The sequence below is a fragment of the Acanthisitta chloris genome, unplaced genomic scaffold, assembly GCF_000695815.1.
Source record: "Acanthisitta chloris isolate BGI_N310 unplaced genomic scaffold, ASM69581v1 scaffold21225, whole genome shotgun sequence".
NCBI lineage: Eukaryota > Metazoa > Chordata > Aves > Passeriformes > Acanthisittidae > Acanthisitta > Acanthisitta chloris.
The window spans coordinates 88,181-110,660 of record NW_008675634.1 but is presented as its reverse complement, the minus strand read 5'-3'; the positions used below and the strand labels follow the sequence as shown (position 1 = coordinate 110,660).

Here is a 22,480-nt window from a genome sequence, read left to right as displayed (position 1 = left end):
TATAATACATACAAAGCACATCTAATTTTAATACATAGCACTTCAAACTCAAAAGCCTTGTGAAATTCAGACATTTCAGCTTCTAATAACATGTGTCCTTAGCTTAACACTCTGCCTGCTCATTCAAGACCATGTGTGCTATGGCTTTCTGAACTTAAAAGGTTTAAAGACCATGTGTGCTATGGCTTCCTGAACTTAAAAGGTTCAGGAAACAGAAACTCCTCGCATGGTCAAAAAGTCTCTCTGATCTGCTCCTTTTCAGGGCATACAGAAAATGCCATCTGGTACTGGCAACAGGAAGGGCTATGAAGTGTGCATCTGTATTGTGCCTTGTTCCTGTGTTCATATCCCCATGATGACAGTGTCAATTAAATTTTTACTTTAAAGACAATTTAACAGAAGGACTGAATGTCCTAGTTACCCCAACAAGTAATGGTATTGTACTGAAGGATGTGATTGGTCCCTTAAACAGAAGAGCAAAAGTTGTTTTCACTAGAAAAAGCAGCCCCCAAAACAATCCGTCTTCCAAAACTCCCTTTCTTATGGATGCCAGTGATAAGAAGATATGAGCTATTCTGGATAAAAACAGCAGACAGTACAAGACAAAGAACTTCTCGTTTATCAGTTGATAAATTTGCCAAAGTCAAGCTTATAGCTCAAAATTAACTCACTTATCACTGCACAGTCACTTCACTCAGTGAGCTCAAGTCAGGACAAACACAATGAAGCAATAATAAATTAACACATCTCTGAGAAGATTATTTAGAGGACTGAGCATAACTTATTTCAGATGGAAATATGTCAAGTCTACTGACTGTTTCAGGGCATGCAGGAAGAATGGCTTGCAGCTCCTGAAAGCTTTATGATATTAACTACCTTGTGATTTTAATAAGTCATAGCAGCTGCAGTTCATACAAATCATGATCCAGGGAAACTTCTCCTCACTGCAAAATTTCTAGGAAAATAGACATTCATTTTATTAATGTCAAAACAAAGATGAAAATATGTTTCAGCATAAGGGCACAAGGAAACAGGAGGTTGGATAGTCATCAGAGAGAGGCCTGAGCTGTAAAAGTCACATCTCAGCACATGGTTGAGTTTTAAACTCTCCAAAAACATCAGCAGAGATTGGACTGAGAAATGGAATAGAAAGCCTAAGTGTGAAATTTGGATCTGCACTGAAATTTAAAATAAGAATGTGCCCCCAGAGGCCAGGGAACTTTATCTGATCTCATTAAGTTCAGAACACTGGATGCAAAGGACTTCATTCTCCAATGCCTCTTCTATGTTGTGATTCTTTCACTCTGCATGTTGCAGAAGAAGAGATGCCCACATTTTCCTTTCATATTTCTTGATGTTGGATTTCCCAGAGCACATTAGATGGTCTGGCCTTTTACCTGTCACAGAGTCCATTTCACCTTCCTTGTCACAGGCTGTGTACCTAACCATTGTTGGCTTCAGCATAGCTCTCTTCTGCTCAGTGCAAAGTCTTAAAGAGTTATTTCCAAACAAACACGTGTTCACAGATGTGATTGGACTGACACAACAATCCACATATCAAAGGTTTTGCTTCAACCATTTCATTAATGACAGTCTGGGGATTTCACTAGTACACATGGAAAACAAACAGCAATGAAAACAAAGGCTCAGTCTTAGCACCTGATAAGACACACTAGAGAAAACTAAAATCAGCTGTCCCTACCTTTCAGACCCCTAAAAATGAAAATGGCCTTGACTCAGAGTTCTGTATAAAAAACATAAATCTTACAGGTTTTTATATGTAAACACATATACATAAAAATAAAAGCACAAGACAAACACATGCACATTGCAACTGTAAATGCTTTAAATACCATTATTAAAATAGGATATACCAACCATCGCTGACGCTGTGCACCAGGAAAGCACAAGGAGATAAAAGAGATATTAGGACAAACATGTTTCAATCTGTATTTTGCACCAACCATACAGTAAAATAACTGCACACAGCCTTTGCTTTGACCAAAGTTACAATATGCTGGTTTTTCATACCCTTTCAGCTTTACACTTGTTCTCAGCTGGATTACACATGATGGGTTTTGTGCCAAAATGAAGGGTCACTAATTCATTTTCAGGAAAAATATCAGGATATGCTAAGACTGATATGCTAGACTGTAATTGTGAAATTAGTTCATAATGCACACAAAGAATTTGGAAAACCAAAAACCTACATGTGCAGGGGGGATTGTCTTTCTTTGCAATAGGACACAGTAACACCCTAACGTTTTGGGATTTTGTAATTTGTTGGTTGTCTGATTTTTTTAGGTCGAGAGAGTATGAATAATGATAAGAGTTTTTAATTTTATGAGTTCAAACAATGGTAACAACATTATAGCATTCACAAGCCTTTTAACTGGAATTGTGAAGAAGCCAGTTTTGGCTTTTAGCTGCTTTCTGAAATGATAAGGAGCAGAGTACAGGGGACCAAGAAGCTGAATTTCTTCCTCCACAGTGAGTGAAACTAGTCAGTGGCACCACCTGAAACTGGCATGGGAAAGAAAGTGTAACAATAAACAGGAATTAAAAATTTTATGCAGAAAAATTAAATGGTATTTAAATCTTATTTAAGCCATTTTGAAATACTTTTGCTGCTCTCCAGGCAGAAGAGAAGAAGAGAAGAAGCCTGAGAGCTAACGCTCTTGGACTTTGTGGGCTCCTGAGAGACAAGAGGGCTGCAGACCCTGGGAACACTCTGCTGAGGAGCCAGGATCCTAGAAGTTCAAGTTCCCAGTGTTTTCAGACTTCTGTTTTTCTGGCAGGCTGCTTAAAAAAATAGAGATAAGCAAGCAGGCAAGGAACTAACAGTTTGGAAAGTTTGACTGAAGTGCGAGTTATTCCAAAACTTGAGGGCTTCCTCTTAGAATTGCTTTAAAATTGGGTCAGTAACTGAACAGACACTGTTGAGTGTCCGTTGACAGTGAATCAACAAATATTTTCTGATAAAAACACATCGGTTCAGGATTTTGAATCAATTCTCAGTAGTTTCATTGCCCCAGAATGCCACACAGCTGTTTTTTCAAGGCAGTAAAAGATGGCCATGGCTCTGTGAGCATGTACTTTGCCTATGATGATACTATGAAAAACCATAGTGATGCCACTGAGGGTACACTGGGCTGATGGTGATTGCTTGAACTGAAGAGTACCAGGATCAGGGGATCTGTAGGGCTCTCAGCTCACACTGTCCCTTCCCAGGGCATGGGTCTCAAACCACTTTGATCAGACTGCTGAGAAACCCTATGTTAGTACAGGTGACTGTGTTAGTACCAGGTAAGGCTCTTCTGGCAAAGCCAAACTCCAACTCAAAGACGAGGAAATATACTTACGAAAGGATTTGGTCAGAAATAAGTTTTTTTTCTCTGAATTTGTATGTGCAGTGTGCAATACATTTTCAGAATCCTGGAAAGATGTAGTTTAAGAATAGGCATAGAACCATAAAAAACTGCATAATTGATAACTCAGTAGTTACCTGCATTTCATCTAGTTTGGACTGTATGTCTGGAGGGAAATCTCCTGCTCCACAGCTAAAAGGGTCAAAAGGTTCTGCTCCAAAAAGGTCTCTCTCTGGAACAACAGAAAAGTGAGTCACTGAGAGAAAAGGCATGGGCTATGACAACAGTGCTTTGAAACAGTCACCTTATATCTCCTTCTGAGCTGAATAATGGCACCTCCACATATGCAAGCAATTAACCACAACTTCTAATACCTAAATTTGAAAGCCAGGTCTTGAGCAGTTTTCCAAGGTTTAATACCCAGAACTCCACCAAATGTCTGTTTAAGCACCCACTTAACTTCCATTAATTAATGCTTGTGCCTTCTAGAGGAATTTTAGGGATCCGATGAGAAGTTGCAGGTTGAAGAGGGAATCTTCTACTGAGGTGTGCTCTAGAATCTATGTGTATGGGGAGTTTCAAAAATGAAGAGGAAACAACTGGACATTAGCTGTCAAATTTAATCTTAACATTATATCCACAACATATTCTTGCCAACAAAGTAGTCTACTGTCATACAGTTTCTCACTTTTGCTTAACTGCAGTATGCATTAAGAAATGTGTGGGTGTGTATGTGTGTTTGTTTCTTTTTTGTCTGGATGAGAAGAAACACAATTGTGGTTTTTTTTCATATTAGAACAGTGTAATGCTAGTTCTTCACATCTGACGGCCCAAATGTTTCAGGTTGCTTTTTGTGATGTTGGGGTTTTTATCAGCAATAGAAATATATTTGTGTCTACATGTAATGGTGCCATCTATACAGACTTTTTCTATCCCACACTGTGTTGAACTAAAGCAGCAAGAAAATCATGTTGCTCACCAACCCAACCACACTGATAGGAAAATTTACAGAAGCAAGTTAATACAGTCTTGTCCCTGCTGCAGAGAAAACTGAAACGATATCCTACCTCCTAACTTTCATGGTTGTCCACCAAGAAACCTGGTAAGCATAGTACCTACCTTAAAACAATGTCAGCTTAAGAGCATGAGAGTGAGGGCATCAGTAACTCTGAGCTGACTAGCTGGTTTGCTGGTTAACCACAAAACTCGCCTTTAACATCCAAGATATGTAAGCTGACAACTAACTACTTTTCCCAAACCACATGTTGCAGAGTTACCTGTCATTTTATCAGTGCTGAGATGCTTGTGCATAGCTACATAGATGTCTTTGGCATCCTTAGAGGCAAAATTGTTACTCCTGTACTTCTCTAGGCTCAATAACATTTATCATGCATGTTGGTCTCCATGGGGTTTGACCTTAGCAATTAGGTGCTTTGAAGCTGCACAATAGGCATTTAAACTAATTAGCAGCTACCAGCATTCACCTCCAAAAGGCACAGAAATTCCCATTATAAAGTACAGATACTTGAGCAGGAACTTGATTAATTACATATTTCACAAACTCTGGCTAAAGAGCTCCAAACTGTCACATGGGAGCAGGAGATGGCCCAGATCAGAGAGTCTTATTCCAAAAGCCCACTTGAGCCAAGAAGAAATCTAGGTTTTCCTGGCAGAGACAGACCACCTGCATGCAAAAGAGACTAACTAGGATAATCTAATGTAAAAATTAGGATCTCACTCATCCCTTGCCTCTTTCACAGCCAAAATGGGTCTACTCCAGTATAACCAGTGTCCTTAAACGCTCTGGTGCTCCTGCCAAGTAACCTTCAGATGTGTAGCAGCTCTGACTTTCAATCTAACCTCTACTGGGAAAAAAAAAGTGGACATGCTTTATGTTGCTTCCTAGTCTATTTGTCCATTATGTATGTCCATTTTCTTTCTTTTACTTCCACTCCACCAGCTCATTTTACCCTTAAAAGGAGCTGACAGTTTTCTGTGTGGTCAGCCAGCACTAACACCAAGGCTTAGCAGACATTCTATGAATGTGTTTAGGAAAAAACAGTAAAGGACAAAAGTCTTTGATTTCTTAGTAATGAATTATGACATGACTATTTTTGAAAGGAAGTATTTTATACACTGTTATGAATATTATCTCATTCATGCCTTATTATTGGGCTTTTAGTAATGATAGCACTTCAGTGCTCATTAGCAGAAGAACAGCAGAAGCTTCAGCTCCTTTCATGTGACTTTAATGTCACTCCTTTCATGTGAAAGATTTCTTCATTTATATTGTTATTCAAGGCAGAATTTAAAATCAACCACAGTGTAACTTATTCCAGGTGACAGAGCCTAATAAACCCTGCACAGAATCAAATTCAAAGAAGTAGTAGCTGGTTGAATTTCTATGAAAAACTATAATTTTGGGAACTATTTTTATTCTAACTTGCTAACCATTTTGGTAAACCAGTTGAAAAAGTCCATAGAACCACTGCTTTGCTGCATTTGAAGTCTGTGTGTTATATCAGAGATTGCATTGCTAAGAGACAGGGAGGGACAAAGTGCCATGAGATAATTTCACTAGCATCACCAGAATTTATTTCTCTTTTGAACAAAAGCTGAAGAACACATGTAAACTGGAAAAATACTAACATTTTATCACTGCAGAGCTGCACTATTGCATGGGATCTCCATGAGCTTGTCTGCGTGGTGGAGGGGAGGTTCCTTTTTAGCAGAGATGGGATAAATTGGTCATTTTTAATTTCAGGCTTGAGTATTTGCAGGAAGATTAACTATAACAAGAATATCTTGTTACGGGTAATACCCCCCAAATCGCTATAGCACAGACAGGCATTTCTCTCTCCAACATGCAGCAACCAGAAAGCCTTTGAAAACGACCCTGAGAAACGCTACATAGACTCTCCTTTCCCCTTCCCACTCCTTTCTGCATGGAAATAAATTCACAGCTTGCGAAAGTGACCAATAAATTCAAACCCCATAAAATGCTGATGTTTTACGTCCACAACTCAAAACAGAGAAAGACAGAAACAAGTGATAAATTCTTATTTCTGGGCCCTATCTGACATTCAGGAGAAGAAACATGCAGTACTGGAGAGCAATGCACACAGATCAGAATTAGCAATTCCTAAACAAAACCACAAATATTTGGCTTTTCTGCCGCCTTTGACATACCAGTCTCCACCTTAACTATCATCCAGGCACAGGGCTATGCTGATATATGCTTTCCCCAGATGTAGTGGAGCAGCTGTGATGGCAAATAAAAATTAATCACACTAAGACAAGCACCAAAGAAAATATTTGGAATAAATTGAGGCAGGGAAGTCCAGGAAGCCTTTCCCTTAGCTGCAGGCTATTCCATGTTTTTTTCCTTTCGGAGTTATTACAGCCATTATTCTGACAACATACTCTTAAAATATCTCTGGACAGAGCATGTTGGAGAAGATTTCTCCATCCACCAGTTGTGACCTTGGATTGTTCAGGATGCATTTGAGTGAAATAAATGTTGAACAACTCAATAGAGAATACTCCTCTCCAGTTCTTCTCTGAGATACGACAATAATGCTGTGCCAACAAGAAACACATAAATTAATCCCTTCTTTAATTAAATAAAAGTAATGCATTGATTCTGACCCTTCAGATAATTTACAAGAACATTTACAATCCCTCACTCCAGGAGGAAGTAGCACCATGGTCTCTAGCATTGCATTTTTGGTTGCACTGCTCTATTTTGCAATAATTACCTCAAGAGTCAGCTTGAATTTGTCCAGTCTGCAACTTCCTGACCAAAAATCATGCCATTTTCTCTTTTAAAATAGGTAAAACCAATCTATTTGCTATCACTGCTCTAACCAGCAGTGAGCAGACAGTTACCGAGTAGTCATATTGGCACAATGCTGAATATGAACTCAAAATTTCAAGAATCATTTTCCTTTTTTAAAGCTTCAATACTTTTCAAAAAATATCTAACTCTAGGCACTTCTCTTATGAAAAGCTGAACTGTCACCCTGGTGCCAATTATCACCTATGAAGCTCTTGGTCTTGGAGGAATCCCAAGTGCTTGGTATTGTTACTAGTTTGCTACAAGTGGGTCATATATTGCCTCTGCAGTGTGATTTTTGGCTGATTTGTCAAACTGGAGAGTTGATGAGTAAAATGAACTTGTTCTTTTAAAAGCACATTTTGCTTGAGCAGCACAAGTTCCATCCTCAGGTAAAAAGCAAATACACACCACTTAGTTAAATGGAGTAACTGAGGTGGACACTAGCAAATACATAGCACATCCTTCTCCTTCTCCTTGTTTACTACTGAATGTGATAGAGTTGAAAGTTACAAAAATTATGAAATCCAACAAAATCACCCAGTAATATCATCAAAAGTATCTGAAAAAGCCCTGCTTGAGTGCAGTGACAATGAAAGTACAGAGAAGAACATGAAAAAGTGACCTCAGAAAATGGGAGATGCCAGACACTGGCTCTTCCTGGTTGCCACCCATGTGCCTAGTAGTGAAGAAAAAAATGCCAGCTTGCTGCTACTGGCAGCAATAACACCACATCAAACAACCTATTATTGCACATTTTTATAGTAGTGTAACATTACACAGCTTGAGTGAGGTTCTTACAGGATCTGAACTTTCTCATCTAAGACAGTAAAGTCCTTGTTTGATTACAAATTATTCCTCTTCTGTTTAAAATTACACTTGAGAAATCTACCAAAGTGTGTTAATAACTTATGAATGCAACAATTTTCTACATATGGAGTCCCATGATGTAGGCTAAAATGACAGGGCTCAAAAGGACAAAGACCATGATCGACTTGGTCATCTCTCCCTGCAGTGGCAGCTGAAGAGCACAGAGAATTAACAGACACTCCCTGCCACGTCTCTCAGCTGCTTCATCTTAACTCAATGCAGATGAATGAAGCACAGAAGAAACAACGATTTCAAACAGAACATATCACTGAATAAGCAACTTAGTGTTTTTTTGTTACAGAACCCAATGACTCAACAATCAGAAAACTTACACAGCTGGAATTTCCAAGACCCCTCAGCACAAGCACTGACTCTCACAAGACTTCTAGCCACAATTTCAAGTGAACTGAGGTAAGACAATAACCCCAAAACTTGATCTGTCATTCAGTTCAAGTTATGTTCCCATTCTTGAAGCTGGATACGCACATTTAGATCTATGTTATGGCCTTGCCCGTAGTTTCAGAGGACCAAATTAGAAAACACAAAGGAGTCCTTGGAAAGGTGTCAAATTATTTATTTGTTGTTCCTTACAAGCCATAAAATTCTCTTAATAGAGCAGTTCTGTTCTAATGTTCTTTTAGAATATTCTAGCATTCTTTAAACCTATTTGGGAATAGGTAGTACTAACTATTCTTAATAGAATACTCTTAAATTCTGTTAATGTACTTTTTGAAAATCCCACAGAAATTCAGAAATTAATTTAAAAATCTTCCCTTTAAAAAGAAAAGGGCTTTTTATTGAATTAATAGCCTCAACATCTTTAGAAGGTGACAGAGGTTCTGAGCAATGGAACCAAAAGGTGTGTTGGACATGGCACTGGGGAGAGAAGATATTCACTGACTGAAGTTTTACAATGCACTTTTGTACCTGTGCACAGCTCTCATTCAGAGCTGAAAATTCTCTATACTAGCAGTGTGCCCAAAACAGGCAGAATGTCTTCAAATGTGGTTTCATGTGGTGGCAGGCAGTGACATTGATGTTCCTTATCCATACTAAAATAGGAACACACAGACTGGTATTTCTACAACCTCTAACATCATTTGTGTATGCTCCACTTTCCTCTCCCTGAAGGGTTGTCCAAAGCTTTTAAATATGCTTTCTGGACTCCTGAAAGATTTCCAGTGAAATCAAGAACATTTCCTAGATGCTTTCAAGACTTTGTAAAATGAAATTTCTATTGTTAATCATATTTTGAAGACCTTTTAGGAATGGTTCACAGATCTGGAGAGTTTCAACAAATACAACTAAAACCCCAAAGCTGCACATATGAAAGGTAGTAATAAAAACAGCATTACAAGACAGTCTACTTCCCGAGGGATTTCTTCAGCTCTCTGTTGTGCATCACCATCACCATACTTACTGCACCTGCTGTCTTCCCCAGGAATGTAGGCTTTAGGTGCTACAACTGTGGCTTTGACAAGGAAACAACTAACAGGAAGTAAAAGTATTTCTCGAAGTACAAAAAAGATACTGTAAAAGAAAAGCCAAGTTAAAATCCCCAACCAAACGCCTTCAAACTGTTCCAGCAACTTTGTTTATAATGTAACTTGGCAGCAACATCAATGACTCTGGAAAGATGGTAGAAAAGTGAAATGGCAGTACTGAATGTTATTTACAAAAAACCTGTATTTGGCTTTTCATGCAAAACGCAAGTAAATCTTTAAAGCTGCTTTATTCGAAAAAAATAATGTAAGCAAAAAATTAGGTCAGTTGTACAAAACTTACTGATCTCTGTAGATCTACTGGGTACTGGAGGAGGCTGTGTACCATTGCGAGTAGGTGTTGATGACTGAGGGGATATGGGAGAAAAGGGAACCATATCAAAGATGTCAGTGGAGGGTGATTTAGGTGTCACACTGCCTGCCTACAATAAGGACAATAAACATTAGGGCAATATTTCACATGAAAAAGATCACAACACTGAATTCTTCAGCATGCAGATAAGAGCCACATTTTCAAGAGTTAAAAATAACCATCAGCATGCAAAACCCAGCTCTGACACCAAGCAATGGCATTTGCAGTCCACAGTCTGACACATGCTAAAACTCCCCAAAGCAGAAGCAGCACTGTAATTTTTCCATTTTCAGTCCATTTGGTAGAGCCAGAACTGTGTCCCAGTTACACCTGACAAACAGGGGACAAGCAGTTCCCTCCTGCAGACATATGAGCACAGATACGTTCACAACCCCCAGTTAAGGTAGTACAGCAACAGCAGTGTGCTCTGGAGTGCACAGAACAAAGTTAAAAGATACAATCCCAATATTCTTTGTTAACTAATTCTTCCTTCCATGATCTCCCATTTGACAGCCTAAAGAAACAGGTGAGACCAAAGCTTCAAATGTATTTTGCCATGACTAACAACCTAGACATGCAATATGCTGAATACCAACATCCAAAATAAACCTGTTATCCTCAAAGGGGAAACTGATATCATTAGAAACGCTCAGGAATTTGGAAGGGCTCAAAAAACACTGGGTAAGCAAAGAAATCCCAAATCCAGCAATTACTATAGCTCTACAGTCTTATTTGTGTTTGAATGGTTCATTCCTCCTGCCATCAGTCCACTACTTCAGGACACAAGTGAGGCACAGTCAAGTCAGAACACACTGAACACTAAAGATGACCAGAGAGATTAAAACAGATTGATAAGCCAAAGGCAAAACTAGTTTGCATGTTAATGTTACTCCTCAGGCAATACAGAAACCCTCCATTCTGTGTGTAAGGAAGACTACCCAGCCAGGCACAGGGAAAAGCCGTTACTTTCACACCACATTCAGTTTATCCAAACTATTCACAAGAAAAAAATTAAGCACAAGTTAAATTAGTCACATGGATCCTTTTATTCAGAATACACAAATATGACAACCTGGCAAGGAGGTAGCCTTTAGCACTGCTTGTCCATGCTCCATGGACCTAAACCTGATTTTGGAATGCTACTTTTCCTCAGTGCCTCTGCTGCAGCACTGAAATTGCTCTCCCACAGCTCAGGTCACAGATTTCTAAGCCAAGTCTATAGGTAGCCCTGAACTACCTGTATTTCCCCCTGGAGGCTTCAGTAGCAGCTGAGAAGAAAGGGTATTGAACCACAGCCTTCCACAGAATATACTGTGTGAAAAGGAAAAAACACTACACTTTCAAGTCCTTCATTTCTTGTTTCATTAGAGGGAGGTTTAGTGATTCTTAGTAATTTTGAATTCATATTTTAAATTTGGATTAGGAGATTTGTAACAGTTCGATATCTAAAAAAGTCTGTGATATTTCTGTCTAGATACACAGAAATAGCAAGAAAAAAAAAATCTACATTTAACATGCTGCTTTTATTTTTTTGGTCTATTTTGAAAAAAATAATTACTCTCTCAGTCATATTATTCCCTGGCAAGACCATAGCTGAATTAACTTCAAAAAATAAATAGCTTTTAACACAGACAGATCTCTTAGTGTCCTCAACACCAGTTAGCTGTTGTGAAAAGATTGCAGTGTATATTATTTAGGCACAATAGGCTCTGATTAGTGTCCATGGGCATTAACCCCCTGCACCTTTGGGGACTGACAGAGCACCATTGCAGTTTGAGTCTGGGTGGTCACTGGATGTCATCTGCTCCCACCCAAAGCAATGGATGTGCCTGACCCAAGGTAAACATCAAACACACATCCCTATCTTGATACAAACAAACCTCTCTGACTGTGCACAGGCTCTTGTCTGCATTAGGCAGGTGGGATCAGCTTTAGTGCATAAGCACATGCCATGTATTAACCCACACTTCTACCAGCATTGATGGATAATCCTAGAATGTCTTTGAGGTCCTAAGTGCTAATGCAGATCCTTATTATTTGCTAAGTGTTTATGGCTACCTATAAGCTAGATAAATAAATAGCATTTACATTGAGTTTTAAATGAGTCTTTTAGGTGAAAAGAGGCTTTACACTCATTTTGTAGAAGTCACTGGCCATTTTGATACTACTGATACAGCTAGTTTAAGGAAAATGATAAGTGAATTAAGAACTGTGTATTTTGAATCTATACGAACACCAGAAGCATTTTTATTTAGTGAATGCATGCAGATAGCCAGGATGTTTGCCAAATACAGCCAAGTATTACTTGCAAAAGGAAGAAGAGTTGAGAGTATAAGCACATTTATATGAAAAATAGGCAATGTGCCCATTTCATATTGAAGAATAATTTTCAACCTTCATTTTGCACAGTTTTTATAAAGTATGCTAGAAGCTATTTAATGGCTGATTACTTTTCTATTAATTCATGGGGAGAGGAAGCCCTTAAAGTTGGACCTTTAGAATTGTTTGTTTTGAAAAGCTGTTCTTGATGCAAACTTTTTCAACAAAAGATTGACAGATAATGCAGAGATCATTGATTATTGGACAAATTTAAACATGCTGAGAAAACAAAGAATTTATGTTTTGGGAATGGGAGAGGATAAACTATGGAGAAATAAGCGTAAATCTTCACAAATTCCATATTTCCAAGAATATCCCTAGAGAATCTAAGACATGTCTGCTCTATCCTTTAACCACTGTACAAAATGCATATCTTTAATACAAGTTAACACACAACAGAGAACAAAGGAAAGCCAAAAAAACTGAAAAAGCTTTTGCACAGCAAGATTACACGAGGTCTTGGGAAGCTGAATTCACTGGTTGGCTTTGGAAGACCACTTTTGGATGGTGGAGGTATTAACAATCCAGGTGGTAGTCTAGAGTCAGGAGAACTCCTAGGAGTAAGCGTAATGGAAGAGATATCTAAACAAGGAGGTGAGTCCTCATTGTTACACCAGAAAAAAGTAGAGGGTCTTTGAAACATATGTTCATCATTATCACACTTTATGTGCAGCAGCTGAAAAGGAATCACAGAAAGAGAAAATATTCTGAGGTACAGAACATGGAAATGGCAGGGAAAGAAGAGAAAAAACACATTTCATACTACCAAAAAAAGCTTGTCATCAACTTGCTGTTCAGTGCTACAGTCACAAGGTACAGAACTTGAAAATATTTCAAACTAAAAGCTAAAACTATACCACAGTAAGAGGTAACTCAGTGTTAACTGGAACAAAGACAACTTGCACCTTGATCATTACACCAAACAAAACCAAGTCAGGCATCTTTCCCAAAGTGTGTGTGTGTGTCAGATGCAGTAACAAATGTCTAAATCCACCAACATATCAGCAATCTCTCATATCTACATATGCAAATTAACAGGTAGGCACAGAACTGAGGAGAAGAGCTGCTGTGGTGGTTAATGCACACGTCAGAATGTTCTCCCTCCAAACCAGGAAACACCTACCACTGATATCCCACCAAGAGTTATAGAAGAGCTCATTAGTTAACTAAAATCTTACAGCAGAAGTTCACAGTGCACCAGTTTTAATATTTACATTAATACTAAACTTGGTTTCATTTTCCTATCTACAGTATTTGAGAACCTAAGCATTTATGGATATTAACACACTTTTACCATCTTTTGTGTGTGGATGAATAACTATTTGAACATGATATTTTCAGTAGGTAACTCAAAAGCAGAGACTCCTTGTGGCAAAGCAAAGGAATGCTCATGTCTCTACAACAGCAGCACAGATGCAGGAGGGAATAAAAATATTGAGCACTGTAAGATTTTCTAGAACTCTTGACAAATCCACAGAACAGCTCCAAGCAGAAGCAAACGAGTTATATCCACAGCAGAACACATATAGTAAGAGCATTCAGCTAAGATGGCACAGTGGTGACTGCAAGGTTACACAGTTAGCTGCCTTATGTGCCTGGGAAGTCATTAACTCTGTATTCCACTGCACATTGAAAGCAAAGGAGATGGCTTTGCCCACTGTGATTAAAAGAAAAAATCCTTTTTTTTCCCCTCCTGAATAAGAGGAAATTTCTTTGAAGAAGATGCCCAAGCATCTTTCTGTTTAAGCCAAGTTGTAATTCCTACCTCAACATCTGCAGAAAACAGCTTTGGATAGGTAATACAAGGCATTAGAGTACAGATCTGGATTTTCACAGAAGGGACTGCACACTTGTGACAGTTCTTCTTGGCTACAGCCAAGAGTTGCACATGGAAAATGCAGGAATTGCATCTGAGCTGTAGGTGTTTTGCCTAAAACCCTCTGACTGGCTCAGGCTGAGGCACTGGCAGATATATGCAGCCAAAATGTTGAGGTTTGCTTTTGCTCTCTTCACTATGTTACACAATGGGTGTGTCATGATTATTTCATCAGAAGTTTGCATAACTCAGCAAAGCAAGGTTTAATCAATTATTTAAAACCTTTTTTCTTTTAATGTTATGTAGAAACCAAAATATTTCAAATCCTTTTAAACTGAAACTTAGCTCCTTCCTTCACTTTCTTTAGAGACAAACCAGGTTAAGGGTACAGGTATCCAAATTTAGTGCCAATGCCACACTTAGGAAAACACCAACAACCACTAAATTCTCCACTCAAAATTTGCAATTCAGTGTTAAAAAACAAGCTTTTATTCCAATTGATAAATTGATCCATCTGTTGCCATGCTGGAATTGTGAGATGGAGGGTTTGGAATGGTGATGAACAAAAAAGAAAGCAAAATCCAACAAGACACAGAATTTTTATTATTATTATTTCAAGAGTATCACGATGCTACAGGCAGAAGACTTTCAATGCTACTGTGTGTTACTGCCATGTAATCCTTGCTGCTGTGCATATCTATGGGAAAAAAACAGATCTCACAGCAGTAAACACTAGAGATGCTAAATACAAACTGTCAGATTCCCTGCAAAATAATTCCCTGAAATGCAAAACAGCAGAGGATGAGTAGTTTCCATAAAAAGCAGGTATGTCACATGATAAATCACACAGAAACCAGCCCTAGGGATTCAAGCAGCCCACAGACAGCACAGGGACAGCAGGGAGGTGTGTTCAGCAATGGAAAATAACAATTAGAAGGTCACAAAGAAAAAGATGGCACAGAAAGTTTTTAAAGTGTAGGAATTGTCAGCAGATTCAGAAAGTGCAGAGAGAGAAAGGAATGAACCCTTATTCTAAAGACTACAGCCCAAAAGGGTGCAACTTCTGAAACTTAATCCTCCTACACCAAATTATAAAGGAAGGAAACATCATAAAAATACATTATATTGTCATTGTATATGACAATTGTGTTTTATCTGAGGTTCTCACTGTGTAACAGTTGTAGTATTAATCACATTGAAACAACACTTTTCAATTTGGGCCCATTTCATTAAACACAAGAAAACAACATGAAATCATTGTTCATTAAATTATCAAGCTAGTTCAGTGGACTTGGTTTCTTTTATTATTAGATGCAAATATGTTCCCATTAAAGGATTTATTTTTGCCTCACTCTAATTAGCATGATGCTGCAGAGGCACTGTGGGCTGCAATGTGCTAGAAAACAGAGTGATTGAGATTTTGTTAGTCAAGAAATAATTTCAAAATGGTTTGTTTTTACTAGGAGTCTTAATACATTGATTGTAATCTCGGTGTCATACCCCCAGAGGAATCACCTAAGTGTATTAATGAACTTAAAAATGTTTTTCTTCCTTGGAACATTCAAGTTGGTAATATCCAGAGCAGCCACAGTCAGTAACTGCAGTGAATGTCATGGACAGCTCTGAGTGACCCTAAATTGAAAATGATGCATTTAGTTATGAAACTGCTCATTACAAGCTACCTGAGATTTGGGACTACTAATCCATAATTTACTAATTCATAAAATACTTTATAAGCATTAGCAGTTTCATAAATTAACCGCCGCATCTTCAGTTCATTTAGTACTTTTTCAGTGACATGAAATCTGACAGAGGCAATTTCAAACTCATTTTCTTTAGCATCACAAATGTGTCAGAATTTTAAGCCCTCGTGAAGAAGTGTTCACTGAACTGAACACAGAACAATATAAATCTGAGAGAGCAGAAGAGACACAAAGAAAAAACATGTGCATTTCCCCACTTGGCAGTCTTAATGGAAACATGGATCCAGTGCTATGGATAAACACATTCCAAAACTATTTTCTGAAATATGCATACAGCTCCAATGCCTATCTTGGGGTTTTCCCAGGAGTCTGGTAAAGCTTTTTCATGTGGGTAAGAGGTGCAAGTGGCCTGTGCTTCTAGGGCACAACTAAAAAACTAGGAAAAATGGTGTAATCAATACCTTTAATGTTCTATTTAACAATGGAAGGGTTTGCAACACTGCCATAAGACAAGTATGTATTGCATACTGCTTATTTGGTGAATAGAAGAACATTGTTCCTTTTGGGGTTGTTTCTCCCAATACCTTTTCCTGCTGCCTTTCAATTCTGCTTCTCTCATGTTTCACTGTTCTCCATTTTAAGTTATTTTCCTGAATATTCCTCCTGTCTTCTCTCTATCCTCAGAATCATGCAGTTGTCACAACTTCTCTGCCTTAAACAAGCTCAAAGAGAAAGCCTGAAGGGCATGTCTGGTAAACTTCAGCAAGCCTCAAACAGATTGTCTCATCAGAGGGTCCTTTGTGGCCTACAATGACTTACTGTTCAGTGGACTTTAAGAACTGGGGGTGCTAAGTGTCCCTAACTGCTGACACACCAAGGTGGGGTGCACAGCTAGCCCTGACTGCTTTAGGCCACACCAGCAATGTGAATAACAGACAAAAAGACATGATATCAAATCATGCTCCCAGGGCTGCACTGATCTCTGGAGGTTGGTCTTACACATGGCAGCAGCATTCAAAGCCTCACTGTGATACAAACTCAAGCATGTCACCATAAGCACACAATAAAATGAAAATCTGATTGTCCTCACATAATCAAGACCAAATACAAAAAGGACCAGTGACTAAAGCATTGTCAAGCCACTAAAACAGATGAAAAGTAAACAGCAGAGATATACAAACATTAGCTGTACATGCAAGGCAGTGAGACAAAAGATACATCCCGTGCCAGCATCTCCCATGGGATACGTAAGCACAGCTATAAAGGCAAAATACTCCAAGGAAACTCTTAGTTTGGGATTGCAGTCCTTGACAGATCCATTCAAGAAACGAAGTGACACTTTCTGTGGCGTAACACTTGTGCATTGGCAGGCACAGTCATTTGAGGGGCTAACTTTTTAAAGCTCTAGGAAGACTGGTGTACTTCAAACCCAAATGCAGAAAAAATGATCACTAAGCAGTTTATTATTTACTGAATGTGCTGAGCAAACTGAAATCTAAACAGTTACAATGCTTGAGAGACAAAGCATGAAGATTGACAATTTGATGTTTGACTTTCACAATATATTTTATGCAAAAGTATCTCATTATACAATCCAGCTTTCTTTTGTTCATTTCCAGATATGATCTCATTGCTTTAATGGCTTCTTTTATAGGTTCAAAAAGGAATTTTATTTTTCCCATACACTTTATGAACTGACAGAAAAATCACCTAAATTAGACTGATGTTGATTTGGCCATCTGGCTAGATTTAGACCAGCTGCAGAAGAAGGTTCATAGTGATACTAATAACCAAGGGACAAGATAATGTTGATGGCAATCGTACCCCTCAAAAGCAGAACTTTATTGCTCTCAGTGCTTTCCAACCACTTACACGTTGCAAAATATAAAGGGTACATAATTGCACTATTCACACATGTGGTTTGCACCCATTTCAGTCTGTCAGGATTTTAAAGTATGACTTCAAATAAACCCTTACTTGGCCTGCAAAAAAGCTGCAATACAAGCAAGAAGAATCAGAAAAGCAGTTTTAGATTAGATTTCCCGTTGTATTTCCCAAACAAGCCTATGACTTGCATTACTTATGAACTACTTATTTCATTTGTGAGTGGATTTTTTTTTTAAGCAGAGCAACTGAGGTCTCACAATAAATACCCAAATACTCCAATTCATTATTATGGCCAAAAAATTAAATTGATTAATGCAATTAGTTACAGATGTTTCAGCTGGAAAAATATTCTCCCATACGTGAAATTCTCAATCAGCCAAAAGATTTTTAATTCTGTGCTTAAAATGAAGCTTCAGCTTGCAATTCACTGCTTGCATTTTCTTCTCTTAGACCATAGATGGATTTTTGGCTAAGTCACCATGTGCAATATCCTTTGTACACATGTTGATGTCAGAGATCAGCACATTAAGATGTTTTAGTGTTATGTGTTGCAAATAAAGTGTTTGACACTGTTACCCAGGAATTCAATGTGAACACATGAAGAACTCCTTTTAGAGAAGGAAATCTGTCAGTAAAGCACATATTGCATCTCGTTTGCTCTTGAGCGTTAAATATATGAAGTACCATCTGTGATATACTGTAGACAAAATATTTTTAAAACATTTTGGAAGCAAAAGTGGATCTGAGCTTGTAGGTTTCCATAGTATTACATTTGATCCTTTTGAACCCGAACCCAAACCCAACAGTGTAAAGGGTCAGTGGAATAATACAAAAAACACTGCTGCACTTCAAATTTGTGAAGGTGTTTTCTCCCTTCTTCATTTAATTAAAAATTAACAGGAAGACTAAAGTATCTAGAATGATTAAAGACATAAAAAGCAATCCACTTGGGAAGGAAGAAGCAGGAGTAAAGAAATGATGGGCTGGCACTGCATGGAAATGACACCATGGCTGCCCAGTCCCTGACAAGTGGGAAAGGCATTCTGTCCTGGATCACTGTTTTAACAAACAAAGCATGGCAGTGACACCACTTGCTGTCTGTCACTGTTTCACACCACAGGTGCAATAAATTCGCCTTCCCTCATGGGGAAGGAAAACATACCTCCACTGTCAGGCTGGAATTATGCCTGCTCAGACTGGATGGCTTGCCAGCCCCTGCCACAGGGGGGGGGACTGAGACAGAAGAGGATGTAGCGCATGATGTCATTTCAATGTTTGTATTGTCATGTTCTGTGAACTGCCATCACAGGCCCTTGTGACACCCTCTGCTTCTATAAGTATATCCTTGTTTAATCAAGTTTCTAGTGTTGGCTGCTGCAGTGCTAAATCAATTGCTGATTGCCAAGTGTTTCTGTGACCATGCATTAATCACTGAAGGAAGAGCACAGTCAACAACATGTAAGACAGGAAAGCCATTTCAACACATCTGGCAAACACTGAGAAAGTACAAACAGCATGCAGACAACCCAACACAAAACAAAGCATAAGATATCAAAATCCAAGGTACTGTTTAAGCAGAAACAGAAGCAACTTTATACCATCTGTAGTTGGCTCCTGCAACTGAACATTTCTTTACAAATCGCTCTGATGCCAGTTAAAGGCACATGTTCTTTTATTAGATTAGGTATCAAGTATCAGGGCTCAAACTCTCCATTGGTCACTAAATGATTCCTTCCCTAGCCCTCAGCAACCAGAACAGCATCAGACTGGACTGACAGATCAGGAGCTCTAGCTGTATCAAATTCACTAAATGTAAAAAAATCAAATGGATTATTATGTATAAAAAAAGCTTCAAGAAGCTCTCATATTGCATTGGCAACTCTTTATAGTTCAATAGTGTGGATATGAGAGCTGCAAGAAAACTTGAAACTTATAAATCTGTTTGAAATCATGAGAATGATTAAGTTATGCTCATAGCATGTTACACCAAGATTATCTGCAGGGAAGCACGTTTCCCCAATCTAACCAAAAGTTTAGAAAGGGACTCGGATAAGGTATTATTCCCCATGTTGGGTATTCAGCTTCACTTCAGCTATTTTGTTTCTGCAAACACTATCTACAGGTTTGGAAAGTGCACTCTGACAAAATGATCACAATATATTCTTTCTATGTTTGAAGACACAGATCAGCAGCAATACAGGTGTTTTTAACAATATGGTACTTATAAGTATTAAGTTTCAATTCAGAAAAAAGAATCGCAATTTCTTTTAAAGCTAAAGTGATCTTGTCTATTACAGAAATTATGTGCAAATAGAGGAAAATATTGTTCTGCACCACTTCTGCTTTTTTCTAATAGGAATTAAGATCTTACAGTCATGCTTGGGAGTATAGTTGATTTTAATGAAAAGTGTGTCACATTAATTGCAAACTGTAACAGGCAATCAATTGTCTTATGAATTGTTTTTAATTTCCTTCTTTCATACATATTTGTTGCTCACACAGTGAAAGAAGATAAAGGTATCATCACATCATGTTCACTGTTGTTCCAGGCACTTTGACTGATAATGCTTTTAGCAGGCACAAACTGTCTTTAAAATATTTATGTTTAGGTTAAGGAGTAAATAAAGCAATAAAATCAATGTGTAAACTAATAGCTGGTAGAGATTCATTGAAATGAACAAATTAATATAAATAATTATCAATATTCTGTAATTTTGTTGCTGCACAAGTTCTATTTAAGCAATATGCATATTCATTGTACCAACAGTAATTAGCTATAAAACACCATCTAGGGAGAGAATTTACCAGTGGTTGGCAAATTTACAAATTTAGATCTTAGCTCTTTAATAAGGAATGAGACACCATTGTCACAAACTACAGGGTATTTTTGAGGGCATCATTAATAATTTTCTTTAATGTTTTTGCTAAATGAAATTAGCAAGCTCTTCATTGATTTAAATGAGAGAGTAATGCATCTATTGCAATCTACTTAAGAGCCTGTTTAATTGGATACAAATAGACATTTAGTTATTATACTCATAAATGAAAGCAAACTGCCACATCAACTGAGGAAAAGATTGAAGAAGTGACTAAACTGATATTAAATCTAGCATAGAAGTGATTACGTATCACTGAATGCTTCATAAGTGAGAAGACAATAATTGACAATTTTCACTGTGGCCATTACACAGTATTTATAAATCATGATGCTCTCTCCTCTAAACAGATTTCAATGCAATGAAATGACAGAGCCTCATGGGACAACCATCTCACCAATACACCAAGGGAGTGTATAGACACTACTGAAAAACTCTCATCACCATTCTAAAGACTTTCACATCGCCCAAATTTCTAAGCACCCATTTAAAGTGAAATGGTGCACACTGAGGGCAGGAACAAGGTGTCCGAGATGTGCAGCTTAAAAGCAGTTCAGCTTTTTCTCAGATTCTGCTACACATGCACTAAGAAATTTGATTTATTTTCAGGGTTGCCTAATGCTTTACAGACAGAACACACTTGTGGGCAGAGGAGAGTCATTAGGGTCAGTCTGCAATGCAAACCTGCATTTCTACAGGTCCTGCCTAGACATAAGGAACTGTCGGTCAGTCATTTAAAAAATAATTCCAAGCTGATCATGTACAGAAGCTGCAGAGCATTAGGAATGTCCAGTGAGGAAGCCACACTTGCTCCTTTTGACCTACCACCCAACATTAGCTCTGAGAGCTAATGACTCCTTTGAAACAGACAAAATGCCAGTTGTAAGTGACAATATGCTTGTGACAAAGTTCCTAGAAGCTTCCAAGAAGCACTTATGAACCAGATCCCTCCAGTGCAGAACAGATTTTCATCCTAGCTGGCAGATTTAGATGTCTACTAAAATGAGTATTTACTGTCTTTAGGCAGCAACAAATAAGTATGATAGGAGATTAAAGAACCACAACTCGAGAGACTGCAATTTGCACTTTTGTTGACTTGTCACAATCTTACTGTTAGTTCAATATTAAGCTAAATAATTCAGTATTCCATATGCATTTCAACAGATCTGTTACAAGATTACTGGATGTTAATGGAAATCACTGGATGCTAACAATGATCATAAAAGAATGATTAAGCAGTTAGAGTAACTTCAGATATAGGAGTTATGTACTTACCGGAGGTGCATGTACTTGTGTTATTCTTAACTGGTTTTCCAAATCTTGCACTTTATTTTTCAGTTCTCTGTTTTCAGTTTCTAATTCTTGAATCTACAAAGCAAGTGGTTATTGCAACAGCTAGTGGGACAGTCATTCATTTCAACAACAGCATCCACCATGCCCAAGTTTCATCTCAGGTCTGGTGATTTAGAAGCAAGATTTAACTACAAAAATTAATTAAATCCCAGTATCCATATTTCACCATTTCTTTTCTCTTTAATGACCTTCCATGACAGCAAAACATAAAATACTATTTAACAGTTACCAGGGTTTTTTTTTCAGTTTTCTTTTAGTATCTGCTGCAATTCATAGCAATGTGAGAATAATGCTGGGAATTCTGCTTTCACAAAAAGCAGGTACACATATATAGCAGCAGCAGCATGTGCTTTAAGCTCTTTGAAAAAAACGTAGTTCAGAACTTACTCTTTTCTGTAAACCTGCAATTTGCTTCCTTGTTTCCACATCTTTTCCTCCGGATTCCAGGAATTTCCTGTAAGCTAAGTCAAATGCTTGACCAATTGTTAAAGTTATCTCTTCTGCCTTTACATAAAACATAAGATTGAAATTAGTATATT

The 22,480-nt window shown here is 38.0% G+C and overlaps 1 protein-coding gene across 1 annotated transcript in view; it reads right to left on the bottom strand.

Annotated features, from left to right (window-relative positions):
* Positions 1-3,505: 3,505 nt before the first annotated feature.
* The window catches only part of GULP1 (GULP, engulfment adaptor PTB domain containing 1), a gene marked incomplete at its 3' end in the record, with an annotated part of 55,196 nt that continues 36,221 nt past the window's right edge, over positions 3,506-22,480 (bottom strand). Inside the window, exons 5-8 of the mRNA XM_009075844.1 lie at positions 22,329-22,445; positions 21,864-21,956; positions 9,859-9,997; positions 3,506-3,600 (exon numbers count right to left, since the gene is read on the bottom strand). Of these exons, the coding sequence (XP_009074092.1) occupies positions 3,506-3,600; positions 9,859-9,997; positions 21,864-21,956; positions 22,329-22,445 (444 nt within the window). The remainder of the gene's footprint in view (positions 3,601-9,858; positions 9,998-21,863; positions 21,957-22,328; positions 22,446-22,480) is intronic.